Here is a 17,734-nt window from a genome sequence, read left to right on the forward strand (position 1 = left end):
TCCCTCAGAATCCTTTCTAACACCTTGCAGACGACAGACGTGAGACTTACCGGTCTATAATTGCCGGGGATTTCCCTATTTCCTTTCTTGAAGAGAGGAATTACATTTGCCTCTCTCCAGTCCTCAGGTACGACTCCAGTGGAGAGCGAGGATGCAAAGATCTTCGCAAGTGGCGAAGCAATTGCATTTCTCGCTTCCCAAAGCAGCCGAGGACAAATCTGATCCGGGCCTGGCGACTTGTCAATCTTAATGTTTGACAAAATTTTCAGTACATCAGCTTCCTCTATCTCTATCCATTCCAGCATGCACACCTGCTCTTCAAAGGTTTCATTCACTACACAGGTCGTTTCTTTCGTAAAGACAGAAGCAAAAAACTCATTTAGGGCTTCCCCTACCTCCTCAGGCTCCACACACAAGTTCCCTATGCTATCCCTGATCGGCCCTACTCTTTCTTTGACCATTCTCTTATTCCTCACGTAAGTGTAAAATGCCTTTGTGTTTTCCCGGATTCCTTCTGCCAAGCCTTTCTCGTGCCCCCTCCTGGCTCTCCTCAGACCATTTTTGAGCTCCTTCCTTGCCTGCATGTAATCCTCTCTAGCTGAACTTGACCCTAGCTTCCTCCACCTTATGTAAGCTACCTTCTTCCTTTTCACTAGAAGCTCCACCGCTCTCGTCATCCAAGGTTCCTTTATCTTACCCCGTCTTGCCTGTCTCAGAGGGACATATTTACTCATCACTCCCAACAACTGTTCCTTAAACCATCTCCACATGTCTATAGTTCCCTTACCATGGAACAACTGCTCCCAGTCCATGCTTCCTAACTCGTGTCTAATCGCATCATAGTTTCCTCTTCCCCAATTAAATATCCTCCCATTCTGCCTAATCCTCTCCTTCTCCATAGCTATGTAGAATGAGAGAGTGTTATGGTCACTATCACCAAAATGCTCTCCCACCACAAGATCTGATACCTGCCCCGGCTCGTTTCCGAGCACCAAGTCTAGAATGGCCTCTCCCCTCGTCGGCCTGTCAACGTACTGCGTTAGGAAACCCTCCTGAACACACCTTACAAAAACAGCTCCATTCAAATCTTCTGCTCGAAGGAGGTTCCAATCAATATTAGGAAAGTTAAAGTCACCCATTACAACAACCCTACTGCGTCCACACTTTTCCAAAATCTGTCGACCTATGCTTTCTACAATCTCCCTGCTGCTATTGGGGGGCCTGTAGTAAACCCCTAACGAGGTGACTACTCCCTTGCTGTTCCTAATTTCCACCCATACTGACTCAGTAGGCAGATCTTCCTCGACAATGGAAGCTTCTGTAGCTGTGATACCCTCTCTGATTAGTAGTGCTACACCCCCCCCTCTTTTTGCCCCCTCCCTATTCTTTTTAAATGTTTTTTTTTTTTACCATTAGCCCTGTACTTTGAATCTTACCATTAGCCCTGTACTTTGCCTTCCAGTTACTCCTACCAAAGTGCATCACCTCACACTTGTCTGCATTAAACTCCATTTGCCACCTCTCAGCCCAGCTCTGCAGCTTATCTATGTCTCTGCAACCTACAGCATCCTTCGTCACTATCCACAACTCCACCGACTTTAGTGTCATCTGCAAATTTACTAACCCATCCTTCTACGCCCTCATCCAGGTCATTTATAAAAACGACAAACAGCAGTGGACCCAACACCGACCCTTGCGGTACACCACTAGTAACTGCTCTCCCGGATGAACATTTCCCATCAACTACCACCCTCTGTCTTCTTTCAGCAAGCCAATTTCCGATCCATAAGTTTGGGCAATCTAAAGTGGGTGAACACCCATAAAATACACTTTCAACACTCCTTTTTGGATTGAAAATCTTCCCAAGCTTTGGTGATCACATGCTTTAGGTATTAAATCTGAAGGAGAGTCAGATTTCCGCGAAAATCTTATTCTCATCCAATTATCATGAAAAGTGCTACCTGCATAGCCTAGCACCTAGTGTCAACTCCATTATGTTGCTCTGTCTCATGTTTGCATTGAAGGTGCATCACTTCATCATTTCTTTCTGTTCAGCTGACTGGAGAAACTTTTCTCCAGTTGTCTCTTTTCCATGAGCGACTGTCTTGGGGAATTTTGAGGTCTTTTAGGAATGCCCAGATGCATTTAGAATGCTTATTACACCATAACAATCAAGCAAAACATTAACCAAATTTTGAAAAATGTGATTATTTGTTTAGGGGATCATTGTTTGACGATTTTCTTTGTGAGCAAAATGGAACTGGAGAGAATTGGAGTGATTGTTTTGGGACTGGAGGATATTTTCTGATGAAATTCTCTGGGGATCAGTGCAAGGATGACTTGTTAACGACTTGAATTTGTACATTGCATACCGGTTTAAAATTTGCTAATGATGCAAAAGTTGGAAGTTTTATGAACTGTGGAGAATAGTGTTTAAATGGGCATTGGTAACTTGGTGGAAATGACAGAAATGCATCTATGATATCAGGTAACACATTAAGTTCAGTTCTGTCATGAAGGATGTGAAGATATTGAAGATGGTGCAAAAATGTCTATAATGGAGGTAGATTGAGTCTTGATATTGAAAGGGAAATTGGAAGAAAACATGTGCTGGTTTGGGGGTAAAGGTGGCAAAGTTGGATTGAGTTCCTTCTTCAGATAGCTGGAAGAGACATGACTGACTGGCTGCCTCCTGTCTGTTTTTCTTCCATTGGGTTAAATATATAATCTTTAAGAAATGTACGCTCATTTTCCTTATTTACACCGAATTTGTTCAATTTTAAATTAATTTTATCCTGAATTATAATTTGTGAAAGCTTTTCTACTACTCAGGTTAGAATTACTTGTCTGTAGTTGTTGGGTTCATCTTTTCATTTTTTTAAAGCAAAGGTTACATTTTCAAGTTCCCGGGCACTGCTGCTGTATGAAAGTACATTCAGAAAATAATGACCATTGCTTCTTCAATTTCCTCTCTTCTTGTTCTCAATATTTTGGATGCATCACCTAGAGTATGTAATATTTCTGTTTATCAAGTTTTAGCCCATCTGTCCAATGTCTCAACTATTCCCACTTTAACGAGATTTACGCATAGTAAACTGCATAGTTTATGAATAATAATGGAAAAGACAAGGAGCAATCTGGAGTAAAAATGCTTAGAAGGAGGAAGGCCACTTTTACTTGGAGCCGAAATAATCTACCAATGGAAAATTTGAAACCAAGATTGGCAAGCAAAACGGTAAAGAAACAATGGGTTGTTTTTAAAGAGTAAGTGGCACGGGTACAGCCAAGGTACTTTCCAATGAAAGGGAAAGATTGACAGAGTTTCTTGGATAAAGAAGATAGAGGGTAAGGTGAGCAGGAACAAGGTACTTATGATGAAGGTACTTATTTGAGCCACACAATCTCTGTCCTTGCCCTTTGCAATCAGCTCCATCCTTCCCCATTACTGTTCATATCCCTGTAGGAGACTGTTGAATTACCCATTTAATTTAACTGCTAGCCTGTTCTCATAATCCTTCTTTGTTTCATGTACTTTCAGCTTGCCACTTGAACTTTATATATTTAGCCAGGCTCTTGTACTATGAAGCTCCTGGCCTTCATCATAAGTACCTTGTTTCTGCTCACCTTACTCTCTATCTTCTTTATCCAAGAAACTCTGTCAATCTTTCCCTTTTATTGGAAAGTACCTTGGCTGTACCTGTGCCACTTACTCTTTAAAAACAACCCATTGTTTCTTTACAGTTTTGCTTGCCAATCTTTGTTTCAAATTTTCCATTGGTAGATCGGCTCCAAGTAAAAGTGGCCTTCCTCCTTCTAAGCATTTTTACTCTAGATTGCTCCTTGTCTTTTCCATTATTATTCATAAACTATGATGCTATGTTCCCCTATTTGCAATTTGACCCACTACATTGCCTCAGATCAAAACCAGCAGTACTCCTGCCTCATTAACCAGAAACATACTGATTAAGTAAGTTTTTCCAGGCCCATCTCTGAAGACTTTGATTCTTTGCTGGTATGTCACCATGATCGTGATTGCACTATGCTAGTATGCTGGCCTATTTCACAATGCGGATATCTACCTTGACTGTGATTCTCAACAGATTATCAAATAATCAAACTGATCTGTTAAGAAACGTGTTCTTCCGATTGCAAATTTAACTGCATTTTAAGGACAAAGAGAACTGCATCCAAAGATGTGTCACCTCAAACATAATTTTACATATTAAGTTTATTATGTTTTTTGCTTTTGGGATCCATTGTTTGTTGTAGTAGAATATATTATGCCCAACAAAGCAAGGTGTTTTTTTGTCTGTTTTGTTTAGTCTGTCTTCATATCTGCAATAAATGACCGCTAATTTGTCTAATTAAAATTAGTCAGCAATGAAGAGTCATTGAACATCAGAGGCAACTAATGGCAAAGTACTGACTCTGATGGCTGGGTTGTTTGGGGAAGAGCAGGAAGAGGCCGCAAGAAGTGTAAACTGCAGAAAGCTGTTCAGGAATGTTCCAGCAACTTCTATTCTCTTCCTATCCTTTTAAGTGCAACAGCTGTTTTCTTTGTAAACCTCTGCTTTCTTCTTTTAAAGCCGACTCGAAGTATGAGAGTACTATGTCAGGTATGCAATTCCTAATGTCATTTCATTTCATCCAGTTGTTCTGCTTGCTCAAAACTAAAACAGTTGTATCATTGCATGTAATTCTGAAGAGGGGATTTAGGTACCCAGCATATTTAAAAACGTTATGCCATATTATTTCTATGTACAATTTATTGGCCTTTGTTTTTGCCAAAGCAAATCACATTTAATAGTGTTTTTAAAGTCAAACTGTCCCAAGGTACCATTTGAAATTGTTCAGAAAAACATTTTTGGCGGTGAATCATAGTTGAAACATACCAACGCGTATGACCAAAAGAATTAGTTCTTTTTGCAGAGGTTTTAATGACATCTCAAAGTCTACAGCAGTTAACGTTCTTGATGCTGACAAAGACCGCTGATACTGCAGCTATGTATATTTTAATTGTCTTAAAGGCAACCCATATTTACATTAGCTTGAACTTTTGAGAAACAAAATAAAATGTTCTGTGCAACTCAAATATTAGTTATGCAACTGGATGGCATTATCACATGATCCGTGTAACAAATTGTGTTCCCAGAGATTTGCAACATTCAGGAGAAGAAATTTATGTAATGCTTTGGTGAAGATTTGATGTGAAGGTCCATGTGAATGGTTCACTAACCACTGATTTTTGAATGGTTCTCCACCAATAATCTTTTTTAAAATCACCATTCCTGCTTACCTGGGCTGTGAAATCAAGAACATTTCTCTTTCAAAGGATGCCTTGCCCAGTAAGCCACTCACTAAAGAATGGTAATAACTTTGTTGACTCAGAATGTTATACAACTCTTTTTTTCATAGAATCCCCACAGTGAGGAAACATGCCGTTTGGCGCAACAAATCCACACCAACCCGCAGAGCGTCCCACCCAAACCTATCTCCCTATAACCCACCTAATCTACACACCCCTGAACACTATAGGCAATTTAGCATGGCGAATCCACCTAGCCCTCATATCTTTGGACTGTTGGAGGAAACAAGAGCGCCTGGAGGAAACCCACGCAGACACTGGGAGAATGTGCAAACTCCATGCAGATAGTCACCCGAGGGTGGAATTGATCCGGGTCCTGGCCATCATGCCACTCACATGATGGGAAGTGTCTTCATTCTTCTGCAAGGGAGAAAGTTGCAAGACTTGACATAGAAATTGGCGAGGATTTCTCAGTTTTAATGAATTGTATATAAACAAAGCAAAATGCTGCAGGTGCTGGAAATCAAATTTAAAAAGCTAATGCTGGAAATACTCAGCTATGAAATAACAAGAGTTCAGAGACAGCATGTATCTGTTAGTGCAAAGGGCAAGGCTGTAGCTGTAGGGAATGTTGGATGGCTAGAGAAATTGAGGCTCTGGTTAAGAAAAAGAAGAGGATATATGTCAGGTATATACAGCTGGGATTGAATGAATTCCTAGAGGTGTAAAGAGGGAAATCGGGAGGTCAAAAATGGGACATGAGATATCTTTGGAAAATAGGCTTAAGGAGAATCCAAAGAGATTCTACATATACATTCAAGGCAAAAGAACAGCTAGGAAAAATAGGTCCCCTTAAAGATCAACAAGGCAGTCTATGTGTGGATCTTCCGGAGATGATTGAGACATTACACAAATGTTTTGCATCAGTATTTATTGTGCAGGAGGATATGGAAAAAAAGAGAACTCTGAGTAATAGTGATATTTTTGAAAAGTGTCTGTATTACAGAAGAGGATGTGCTGGACGTCTTAGAGTCATAGAGTTGTACAGCACGGAAAAGATCCATCAGTCCGACTCGTCCATGCTGACCAGATTTCCTAAATTAATCTAGTTCTATTTGCCAGCATTTAGTCCATATCCCTCTAAACCCTTCTAATTCATACACCCATCCAGATGCTTTTTAAATGTTGTAATTGTATCAGCCTCTACCACTTTCTCTGGCAGCTCATTCCAAACAAACACCATTTGAATAGATTAGATTAGATTAGATTCCCTACAGTGTGGAAACAGGCCCTTCGGCTCAACAAGTCCACACCGCCCCTTGAAGCACCCCCACCCAGACCTGTCCCCCTATAACCCACACACCCCTGAACACTACAGGCAATTTAGCGTGGCCAGTCCACCTAACCTGCACATCTTTGGACTGTGGGAGGAAACCGGAGCACCCGGAGGAAAACACACACACACACACACACACACACACACACACACACACACACACACACACACACACACACACACACACACACACACACACACACAATGTGCAAACTCCACACAGACAGTTGCCCAAGGCTGGAATTGAACCCGGGCCCCTGGTGCTGTGAGGCTGCAGTGCTAACCACTGAGTCAACGTGCCGCCCAATTTGCATGAAAAAATTGCCACTTAGGTCCTTTATTAAATCTTTCCCCTCTAGTTTTGGATACTGTTGAGGGGAATAGCCTCTCGGGGGGAGTTAACAGCAGCAGCTAAATTCATGGCACCGTGGTTGGCTCTGCTGCAGACAGAGGCAGAGGAAGCTATACTTACAGGGGATTTAATCGTTATGAGAGTAGATAGGCTTTTCTTTGGCTGCAAATGAGAGTCCAGGATGATGAGTTGCCTCCCTGGTGCTGGGGTCGTGGATGTCTCTGAGCAGTTGCAGGACATTCAGAAGGGGCAGGGTGAACAGCCAATGGTCGTGGTACACGTTGGTACAAGCGATATAGATTTTAAAAAAAGGATGAGGCCCTGAAAGCAGAATATAGAGAACTAGGAAGAAAGTTGAAATGTAGGTCTTCCAAGGTAGTTATCTCAGGATTACTGCCAGTGCCATGAGATAGTCAGAGTCAAAACAGCAGGATATATAGGATGAAAAGATAGTGTGAGGGGAGGATTTCAGATGTGTGGGTCATTGGGACTGGTTCTGGGAGAGGTGAGACCTGTTCAAACTGGACTGGTTACACCTGGGCAGGACCAGGACTAATGTCCGTGGAGGAGGCGGGGGTACTTGATAGAGCAGTTGGGGAGGGTTTAAACTAGCATGGCAGGGGGTTGGGAACCATAGGAGTAGGGCAGTGGAATTAGAAATTGAGGGAGAGAGGGAGTGAGGCAGAAATCGAGAAACCAAGGCAAAATTAATAATAGCAAGAAGAGGCAGGGAAACACTGCTGAAATGAGCATGGGATGTTGTCTGAAATACCTACATATTTCAATGCGAGAAGTGTAATAGACAAGATAGATGAACTTAGAACTTTGTTTAGTATTGAGAACTTCGACATTCTTGCGATTGCAAAGACTTGGCTCAAAGACAGACAAGACTAGCAGCTGAATGTCCCAGGCTTTACATGTTTCAGGTGTGATAGAAGGGGTGTAAAAAGGGTGGTTGAGTTATAATATTGGTAAAGGAGTATCTCACAGCAGTACTGAGGGAGAATACATCAGAAAACTCGTGCAGCGATGCAATTTGGGTAGAACTCAGGAATAGGAAAGGTGAAACCACAGTGCTAGGGTCATACAACAGGCAATGGGAGACAGAGGAGATAATATGTAGACAGATTTTGGAAAGGTATAAAAACAGCAGGGTTGTCGTAGTGGTTGATTTTAACTTACCATATATTGACTGGGACTGATTTCGTGCTAGGGGCTTGAATGGGGCAGAATTTGTAAGGACTAGTCAGGAGGGTTTTCTGACGCAGTATGTAAACAGTCCAACCAGGGAAAAGATTAAATTGGAACTAGTTTTTAGAAATTAGCCTACCTAGGTGACTGAAGTTTCAGTGGGGGTGCCTTTCAGGAAACGAATTGTAGAATCCTTACAGTGAGGAAACAGGCCCTTTGATCCAACAAGTCCACACTGACCATCCAAACAGCATCCCACCCAGACCCATCTCCCTACCCTTTCCCTGTAACAATATATTTCCCATGGCTAATGCACTTAATCTACACATCCCTGAACACTTCGGGAAATTTAGCATGGCCAATCCACCTAGCCTGCACATCTTTGGACTGGAGTAGTGACCATATTACTGTGAGTTTTGATATACTCGTGGATAGGGATAATATAGGAGTCCTCAGGTGAAGATGTTAAATTTGGGGAAGGCGAACTGGAGAATTTTGATTGGAGGCAGCTGTTTGACAGTGAATCCACATTGGACATGTGGGAGTATTTCAAACAGCAGTTGATAAGAGTTCAGGAGCATCATGTTCCTACAGGAATGAAGAATAGGTATGGCAAGTTACATGAACCTTGAATGACTATGGGTGTTATGACCTTGGTCAAAAAAAAGAAAGCATACATACAGTTTAGGGAGATAGGAATTGACGAAGCCCTTGAAGTATATAAGAAAAGTAGGAAAGAATTTAAACAAGGAATTAGAAGGTCTAAAAGGGGTCATAAAAAGTCATTAGCAAATAGGATTAAGGAGAATCCCAAGGCTTTTTTACATGTGTAAGAAGCAAGAGGGTATCCAGGAAAAGGGTTGGTCCACTCAAGGACAAAGGAAGGAATCTGTGTGTGGAGCCAGAAGAGGTAGGTGAGATCATTAATGAATACTTCGTGTTGGTATTCACCAAAGGGAAGGAATTAATGGAGGATGATCTGATGGAAAAATATGTTGAATTTCTCAGGTGTTGTGTACCTTAAAAAGTATTAATATAGCACTTATAGCTAAGTCACTGGGTCCTGATGGGATTGATCCCAGAATATTGAGGGAGGCAAGAGAACAAATTGCTGGAACATTGACAAGCATGTTTGTATCCAGTTTGGCCATAGTTGAGGTCCCAGAGGACTGGAAAATAGCCAATGTTGTCCCATTGTTTAAGAAGAATAGCAGGAAATTACAGGCCTGTGAGCCTCACATTGGTGGTAGTGAAATTATTGGAAACAATTCTTAGGGACAAGATCCACATGCATTTCAAAGCAAATGGGACTTAATAGCAATACACAGCATGGCCATGTACAGGGGAGGCCGTGCCTCACTAACTTGACTGAGTTTTTTTCTGAGGAGGATGATAAAGATTATTCAGGGAAAATGAGTTGATGTTGTTTACATAGATTTCAGTAAACCCTTTGACAAAAGCCCTAATGGCAGACTCATAGAAAAGGTGAAGTCACATCGTATTGGGTTGAGCTAGCAAGATGGACACAGACTTAGCTTAGTCATTGGAGACAGGGTAGCAGTGGAAGAATGCTTTTTGGAATGGAGAGTTGTGATTAGTGGTGTTCCATAGGGATCCTTGCTGGGACTTCTGCTGTTAATGGTAAACAAATGATTTGAAGAAAAATGTAGCTGGTCTGATTAGTAAGTTTGTGGATGATACAAAGATTGGTGGAGTTGTGGCTACTGAGGAGGATTGTTAGAGGATACAGCAGGAAATAGGTCAGTTGCAAGCATGGGCAAAAAATGGCAGATGGAGTTTAATGTGGACAAATGTAAGGTGATGTATTTTGGAAAGTCATGTACAGGTGGAAATTTTACAGTAAATGACAACCCTAAGAAGTATGGATATACAGATAGATCTGAGTGTGCAGGTCTACACATCACTGAAGGTGGCTGCGTCGATAAGGTAGTAAAAATGGCCTATAGCATGCTTGCCTTCATTGGAAGTTTCATTGAGTATAAGAGTAAGTAAGTTATGCTGCAGCTTTACAGAACTTTACTAACACTTGGGATATTGCATACAGTTGTAGTCACATACGACCAGAAGAATGTGGATGCTTTGGAGAGTGTAAAGAAAAGGTTTACCAGAATGTTGCCTTGAATAGGGGATTTTAGCTATGAGGAAAGGTTGGTTAGACTGTGTTTGTCTTACTGGAACGCAGGAGGTTGAGGGGCGACCTAATAGAAGTTTTAAGATTGTGAATAGCATGGACAGATTGGAAAGTATTAGGCTTTTTCCCAAGGTGAGGTGTCAGTTACTAGAGGACACAGGTTAAAGGTGCAAGGGAGGAGGTTTGAAAGAGTTGTGCGAAGCAAGTTTTTCACACAAAGGATGGTGAGGGCCTAGAACATGTTGCCAGAGGAGGTGGTGGAAGTAGACACAATAGCAGCACTCAAGAGCACTTGGACAAATACATGAATAAGAGGAGATTGGAGGGATACAGATCCTGTAAGTGAAGACAGTTTTCGTATGAAAGAGCAAAATGTGTCGGCTGCAGGTTGGCGGGCAGGAGGGTCGGTGAATGTGCTGTTTTGTTCTTGCTCTTTTTCTTTGTAGAGGTTTATAAAATCATGAGGGGCATGGATTGGGTGAATAGCCAATGTCTGTTTCCCAGAGTAGGGGAGTTCAAAACTAGAGATCACAGGTTTAAACTGAGAGGGGAATGATTTAGAAGGGAACTGAGGGGGAACATGTTCATGCAGAGGGCAGTATATGTGTGGAACGAGTTGCCAGAGGAAGTGGTGGAGGTAGGTACTATTACAACATTTAAAAGACATCTGAATGGGTGCATGAATAAGAAGGGCTTAGAGGGATATGGGCTAAATGCTGGCAAATAGGACTACATCAGTTTAGGATATCTGGACGAGTTGAAGCGGTGTTTCTATGCTGTGTAACTCCATGACTCTCAGTGTGGTGTCACCTTTGATAAGAGAAATGGAACTAGCATTTCAGGTTGCGGCCTTGCATTTGATTTTTAAATATTCTGATTAACCTGAATCATCTGTTTCTACAAAGATGATCAGGTTACTGAATATTTCCAGCATTTTAGAGTAGATTAGATTCCCTACAGTGTGGAAACAGGCCCTTCAGCCCAACAGCTCCATGCCACCCCCTTGGAGCATCCCACCCAGACCCATCCCCCTATAACCCACACACCCTGAACACTACGAGCAATTTAACATTGCCAATCCACCTAGCCTGCACATCTTTGGACTTTGGGAGGAAACTGGAGCACCTGGAGCATCTGCTTTCATTCCAGAATATTTTTTGTGCTCTTTTAGACAGGAAGTTGTGATTCACCAATTTGTTTCTGCTTTGTCGGTGCAGTCAGTTTGTCCATCAATAGATGACTGAGGGGTAATACTTCACTTATCTGTCTTTTTTTGCCCATAAGGAGACCTACATTGAGATTCAAACTGAACATTTACCCCAGTTATTGCTGCGGATGATATCTGGCCTGACAAGCCACTTGCCAGCCTTATGTCTGTCTGAACTCACTGATTGCTTAAAGCTGTGCTCAAAGTTACTTAGTAAAGTGCAGCCACCATTGCTGTCACCTGGGTCAGAATGTAAGTTACACTTTCCAGGAAGCACCAACTTTGTCCAACAAAAAGAAGATCAAAAGGTACGTTTTTTTTAGTTGAGAGTTTTGATGCTGCTTTGATGAAGTGTTGGTTTGGATGTAATGTTGAAATTTTCCAATGACCCTATTGTCCAAAAAGAACCCATTCGCACAATGTATACTAGGGTCATGTATTGAATTGAGAGCAGGGTTAGACTAAGGATCATGGTCAACCCTGATATTAAAAATTCTACAAATTACAAGTAGAATTACCCTTAGCAATCCAACTAACAATTTGGAACTTCCTTAGTTTTGAGCTTTCTTCATAACTTTTTAGTGGATCTGAACAGGAACCCAACTTGATTTCCCTTTTCCCACCAACCCAATGGCAGTGAGGCTGATAATAGCAACTCTATTGCTGTCCTAGTTGCGATTAGCTCACTGAAAACTTTTCTTCTGCTTTAGATGATTCAGGATTTTTGTGAATAAACCTGATGAGCCCTTCCTTTATTTCTGTGTTTTACTTAAGGGCAAGGTTAACCTGGAAGAAGCTTTCATTTTTGTTACAAATACATCCTATTTTGTTAAAATAAATCAAATGATTGCGAGAATTCTTGTTTATGATTAGTGTCCCACCATATCACAGGGAACTGTATGGACTGGAGGATAAGGAGAGCAAAGGGTAAGAAGAAGAATGAGATTTGTGATTTTGGCAGAACTTTGCCACAACAGCTAGGCAACAGTTCAGAAAGATTCAAAGTTAAAATTCTGCTGCTGCTGCAATGCTAAAATCTAAACAAAAGCAGCTGAAAATACTCAGCAGTCGGGAATCATCAATGCCAGATTTTGTAATCCCTGACATTTTTTGCTCCAAGATGTCATCAACAATAATACTACTGTCATGCTGATTGTGCAGCCATCATGTGGACTGTAGTATTAATTTTATCTCACCAAGAAAGAAAATTCTGGTGAATCTAGTTACTTCTTTAAAAAGTACTTCACACTAGAACACCATCTTCTCCCTTTAGTTTCTGATGCATAATTACTTAAATGAAGTTTCAGTAAGAAAATAGAAGAATTTTAACTGGTGCATTTCACTTGTTGCGATCTTTGAGGCATCTTCCAGTGAATTTGTGTACTCCAGAAATTGGATATTTAAAAAATTAATTTTTCATTGCAGAGTTGCATCAATGAGAAAACTTTCTTTGGAATTTTTTTTCAGGATTGTCATCCAGTTGATTTCTTTCAATCAGGTTTTATCATCCAACCTTGAGCCCTCTGGCGATGTGTTCGAAGATGGTGAAAATCCTCCCAGCAGTCAATCATCTGAAAGCGGTTTTACAGAATTTGTGCAGTATCAGGCAGACAAGATTGATGACATTGACAAAGTGCTAGGTGAGGGTCAGGATTCGGGGTCATTGCCACAGGGCAGTGCTTCTTCAGAAACAGAAACTGCGTCCACCATTGAATCCGAGGACACTATGATACCATCATCAACATCCCAAGAGGCAAAAGTGGCTTTACCTGTGGGGACTTCTCAAAAGACAACCATGCAGTATTGCCTTGAGTATTTTGAACAGTTTTTGACCCAGTTTATTATGCTTTATATTATTCCCAATGAAGTTACTGGCCTGGCATTTGCAACAGGATTCCAGATGGGTTTGTGTAAAGACAGAGGCCAGACCGATGACTGTGATCTTCGTGACAAAGACGATGCAACATTTCTAGCAACTGAGCAACAGCAAGATTCAAAAGATTATCATCATGCCTTCACTGCTGCATGCCAGCTTTTCTTTGAATGTTCCAGCTTTCCAGTTTACATTGCAGAAGGAAGTCTGGCATCTTCAGCTCATACAAATAAATCGGAAACTGGTAAGATTTCATGTATAATATGCAGTGAGAAAATGCTTTTATACTTATGGCCACCAATGCTTATAAGGCAATGTGACTGATATATTATTGTAGAGTTGTTGCAGGATTCTATAAAATCGTTTCTTCTGGTTATTGAATATTTACTTTGTTTCCAATTTGATTGAATTGCAGCATTAACTGCAATATGTGTGTATTTTAATTATGCACTCATGGGATATGGCTATCACTGAATAAACCAGCATTTAATGCCCATTTGTAGTTGCTGTAGAGGAAGTAGTGTGAACTGCCTTCTTGAACTGCAGGTTGCTTTAGGGTGTAGGTACATCTATGCTGCGGGAGAGAGTGCCAGGATCCCTGAAAGTGGCAACACAAGCGGGTAAGGTAATAAAGAAGGCACATAGCATCCTTGCCTTCATAGAGCCATAGAAATGAAATAGCGCAGAAGGGGATTGAGCCCAGTTTGTCCAAGCCAACCCAAAGACATCCAGATGCTCTTTCTGATCCTGTCTTTGTTCACAGAGCCCTGTAGCTTACAGCACTTAAGATGCAGATCCAGATACATTTTAAAAGATTTTAGGGTCACTGCCTCCACTACCAACTCAGGCAGCGAATCCTAGACACCCACCACCATCTACATAAAGATTTTCCTCACCTCCCCTCTAATCCTTCTGCTATTTAGCTTGAATCTATGACCCCTGGTTTTTGAATTCTTTGCCAAGGGAAACAGGTGCCTCCTGCCTACTGTATTTCTATACTTCACAGTTTTGTCTACCTCAATCATGACATCCCTCAGCCTTCTCTGTTCCAAGGAAAACAGCCCAACCACTCCAGTCTCTCCTGTAGCTACAATTCTTCAGACCTGGCAACATTCTAGGAAATCTTCTCTGCGCTCTCTCCAGAGCAATTGTGTCCTTCCTGTAAAGCAGTGGCCGCAACAGCACATAATACTCTAGTTGTGACCTCACCATAGTCTTACACAGTTTCAGCGTTATATGCATAGAACATAGAAAAGTACAGCACAGTACAGGCCCTTCGGCCCACGATGTTGTGCCGTGGAATATTCCTAATCCAAAAATAAATTAACCTAACCTACATTCCCCTCAATTCACTGCTACCCATGTGCATGTCCAGCAGTTGCTTAAATGTCACTAATGACTTCGCTTCCATGACTACCACTGGTAAACTATTCCATGCGCTCACAACTCTCTAGGTGAAGAACATCTCTCTGACATCTCCTCTATACCTTCCTCCTAACACCTTAAAACTATGACCCCTCGTGGCAGTCAACCCTGCCCTAGGAAAAAGTCTCTGGCTATCGACTCTATCCATGCCTCTCATTACCTTGTACACCTCGATCAGGTCACCTCTCTTCCTCCTTCTCTCCAGAGAGAAAAGTCCGAGATCAGTCAACCTCTCCTCGTAAGACAAGCCCTCTAGTCCAGGCAGCATCCTGGTAAACCTCCTTTGCACCGTCTCCAAAGCCTCCACATCTTTCCTATAATAGGGCGACCAGAACTGGACACAATATTCCAAGTGTGGTCTCACCAGGGTTTTGTAGAGCTGCAGCATAACCTCGCGGCTCTTAAACTTGATCCCCCTGTTAATGAAAGCCAAAACACCATATGCTTTCTTAACAAACTTATCCACCTGGGTGGCAACTTTGAGGGAGCTGTGCACTTGAACTCCAAGATCCCGCTGTTCCTCCACACTGCCGAGAATCCTGCCTTTAATCCTATATTTAGCATTTAAGTTCGACCTTCCAAAATGCATCACTTTGCATTTATCCAGGTTGAACTCCATCTGCCATTTCTCAGCCCAGCTCTGCATTCTGTCAATGTCTCGCTGAAGCCTGCATACTATCAACGGCACCTCCAACCTTTGTGTCATCAGCAAACATACTAACCCACCCCTCAACCTCCTCATCCAAGTCATTTATAAAAACTACAAAGAGCAGAGGCCCAAGAATAGAGCCCTGCGGGACACCACTCAGCAGTGACCTCCAGGCAGAATACTTACTATCTACAACCACACTCTGCCTCCTGTCAGCCAACCAATTCTGAATCCAGACAGCCAAATCACCCTGTATCCCATACCTCCTGACTTTATGCATGAGCCTGCCGTGGGGAACTTTATCAAATGCCTTGCTGAAGCTCATGTACACCACATCCACTGCTCGACCCTCGTCAACCTGTCTCATGACCTCCTCAAAGAACTCAATAAGATTTGTAAGGCATAACCTGCCCCTCACAAAGCCATGCTGACTCCCTTTAATCACGCTATGCTTTTCCAAATAGTCATAAATCCTAACCCTCAGAATTCTTTCCAAAACCTTGCTGTCCACAGACGTAAGACTGACTGATCTGTAATTTCCAGGGATTTCGCTATTCCCTTTCTTGAAAAGAGGAACAACATTTGCCTCCCTCCAATCTTCCGGTACGACTCCGTGGAGAGTGAGGAAGCAAAGATCTTCGCTAGCAGCTTAGCAACCTCCTTTCTCGCTTCCCGGAGCAACCTAGGATAAATCTGGTCTGGCCCTGGAAACTTATCAATCTTAATGTTTGCCAAAATTTCCAGCACATCAACTTCCTCAATCTTGATCTGTTCAAGCCTGTTTTCCTGCTCCTCAAAGTTCTCATTCACAACAAGGTCCCTTTCCTTAGTGAAAACCAAAGCAAAAAACTCATTTAGGGCTTCCCCTATCTGCTCAGAATGCACGCACAAGTTCCCTACGCTACCCCTGATCGGCCGTACCTTCTCCCTGATCATTCTCTTATTTCTCACGTATGAGTAAAATGCCTTTGGGTTCTCCCTAATCCTTCCTGCCAAGCCTTTTTTCGTGCCCCCTCCTCAGTCCACTTTTGAGCTCCTTCCGAGCAAGCCTGTCATCCTCTAAAGCTGTGCTAGACCCTTGCTTCCTCCACCTTATGTATGCTGCCTTTTTCTTTTTGACAAGAAGCATCTCTGTACCCGTCATCCTAGGCTCCTTAATCTTACCCCTTCTTACCTGTCTCAGAGGAACAAATTTATACATCACTCGCAACAACTGCTCCTTAAACAGCCTCCACATGTCTGCTGTGCCCTTTCTGTGGAATAATTGCTCCCAATCTGTACTTCCCATCTCCTGTCTGATAGCATCATAGTTTCCTTTACCCCAGTTAAATATCTTCCCCTGGTAACTGCTCCTTTCCCTTTCCATGGCTATGGTAAATGTGAGGCTGTTGTGATCACTGTCGCCAAAGTGTTCTCCCACCATGCAATCTGACACCTGTCCTGGCTCATTGCCGAGCACCAAATCCAAAATGGCCTCCCCCCTAATCGGCCTGTCCACATACTGAGTAAGGAAACCCTCCTGACAAAAACGGCTCCATTCAAACCATCTATTGCATCCTATTGCATTCTCTGCCAAGGAAGGTGAATGCTCCATATACCTTCTTTACAACTTTATCTACCTTACTGCCAACTTTAGGGAACTGCATGCCAAGATCTCTCACCTTCATCTACCTTTCTCCTTATATTTCCGTTTATTGTGTATTCTGTTTTACTGCTGGATCTCCCTAAATACATTACCTCACACTTAATAGAGTTGAATTCCATCTGCGACTTTGCTGCCCACTCCACCAACTTATCTTTATCATTTTGGAACCTACAGCAATTCTCCACACATTGCACTACACGGCCAGTTTCTTTCTGCAGATTTCCCAATTGAGACCCCTAACTTCAAGTCCAAAGCGTTAATGTATAAAACAAACAGCAAAGATGCTAATGCTGAGCCTTTTGGAAGACCACTTGAAACAGCTTACTGTTCACAAAAGCAACCAATGCTCTTGTTTCCTATTACTACACCAGCTTCATTGGAGGCTCCACTGATGATATCACCTAGCATGGTAAACAAAACGTCTGAACAAAAAACAAGCAAGCTTGGAGAGCAAGTCAACAACCTCAAACAGGGATTAAGTTTTAAAAAAGGAAATGAAAGAGAAGGAATGAAAAAAAAGTTAGTAAGCAACATAAAGGAAAATGCAAAGATTTTTCACCAGTATATAAAGACTGAAAGGATAGTTAAGAAAAACATGG

The 17,734-nt window shown here is 42.0% G+C and overlaps 1 protein-coding gene across 6 annotated transcripts in view; it reads left to right on the top strand.

Moving 5' to 3' along the window:
• Window positions 1-17,734, top strand: part of dop1a (DOP1 leucine zipper like protein A) — a 626,666-nt gene that overhangs the window by 412,303 nt on the left and 196,629 nt on the right. For 5 of the 6 annotated variants that reach the window (XM_059648463.1, XM_059648464.1, XM_059648465.1 and 2 more), the window contains 3 exons: window positions 4,587-4,616; window positions 11,621-11,851; window positions 13,042-13,660. In XM_059648463.1, coding sequence (XP_059504446.1) covers window positions 4,587-4,616; window positions 11,621-11,851; window positions 13,042-13,660 — 880 coding nt within the window. The remainder of the gene's footprint in view (window positions 1-4,586; window positions 4,617-11,620; window positions 11,852-13,041; window positions 13,661-17,734) is intronic. The other variant, XM_059648466.1, reaches the window with a different exon arrangement.

This window comes from Stegostoma tigrinum, chromosome 9 (assembly GCF_030684315.1).
Source record: "Stegostoma tigrinum isolate sSteTig4 chromosome 9, sSteTig4.hap1, whole genome shotgun sequence".
In the NCBI taxonomy this organism is placed as follows: domain Eukaryota; kingdom Metazoa; phylum Chordata; class Chondrichthyes; order Orectolobiformes; family Stegostomatidae; genus Stegostoma; species Stegostoma tigrinum.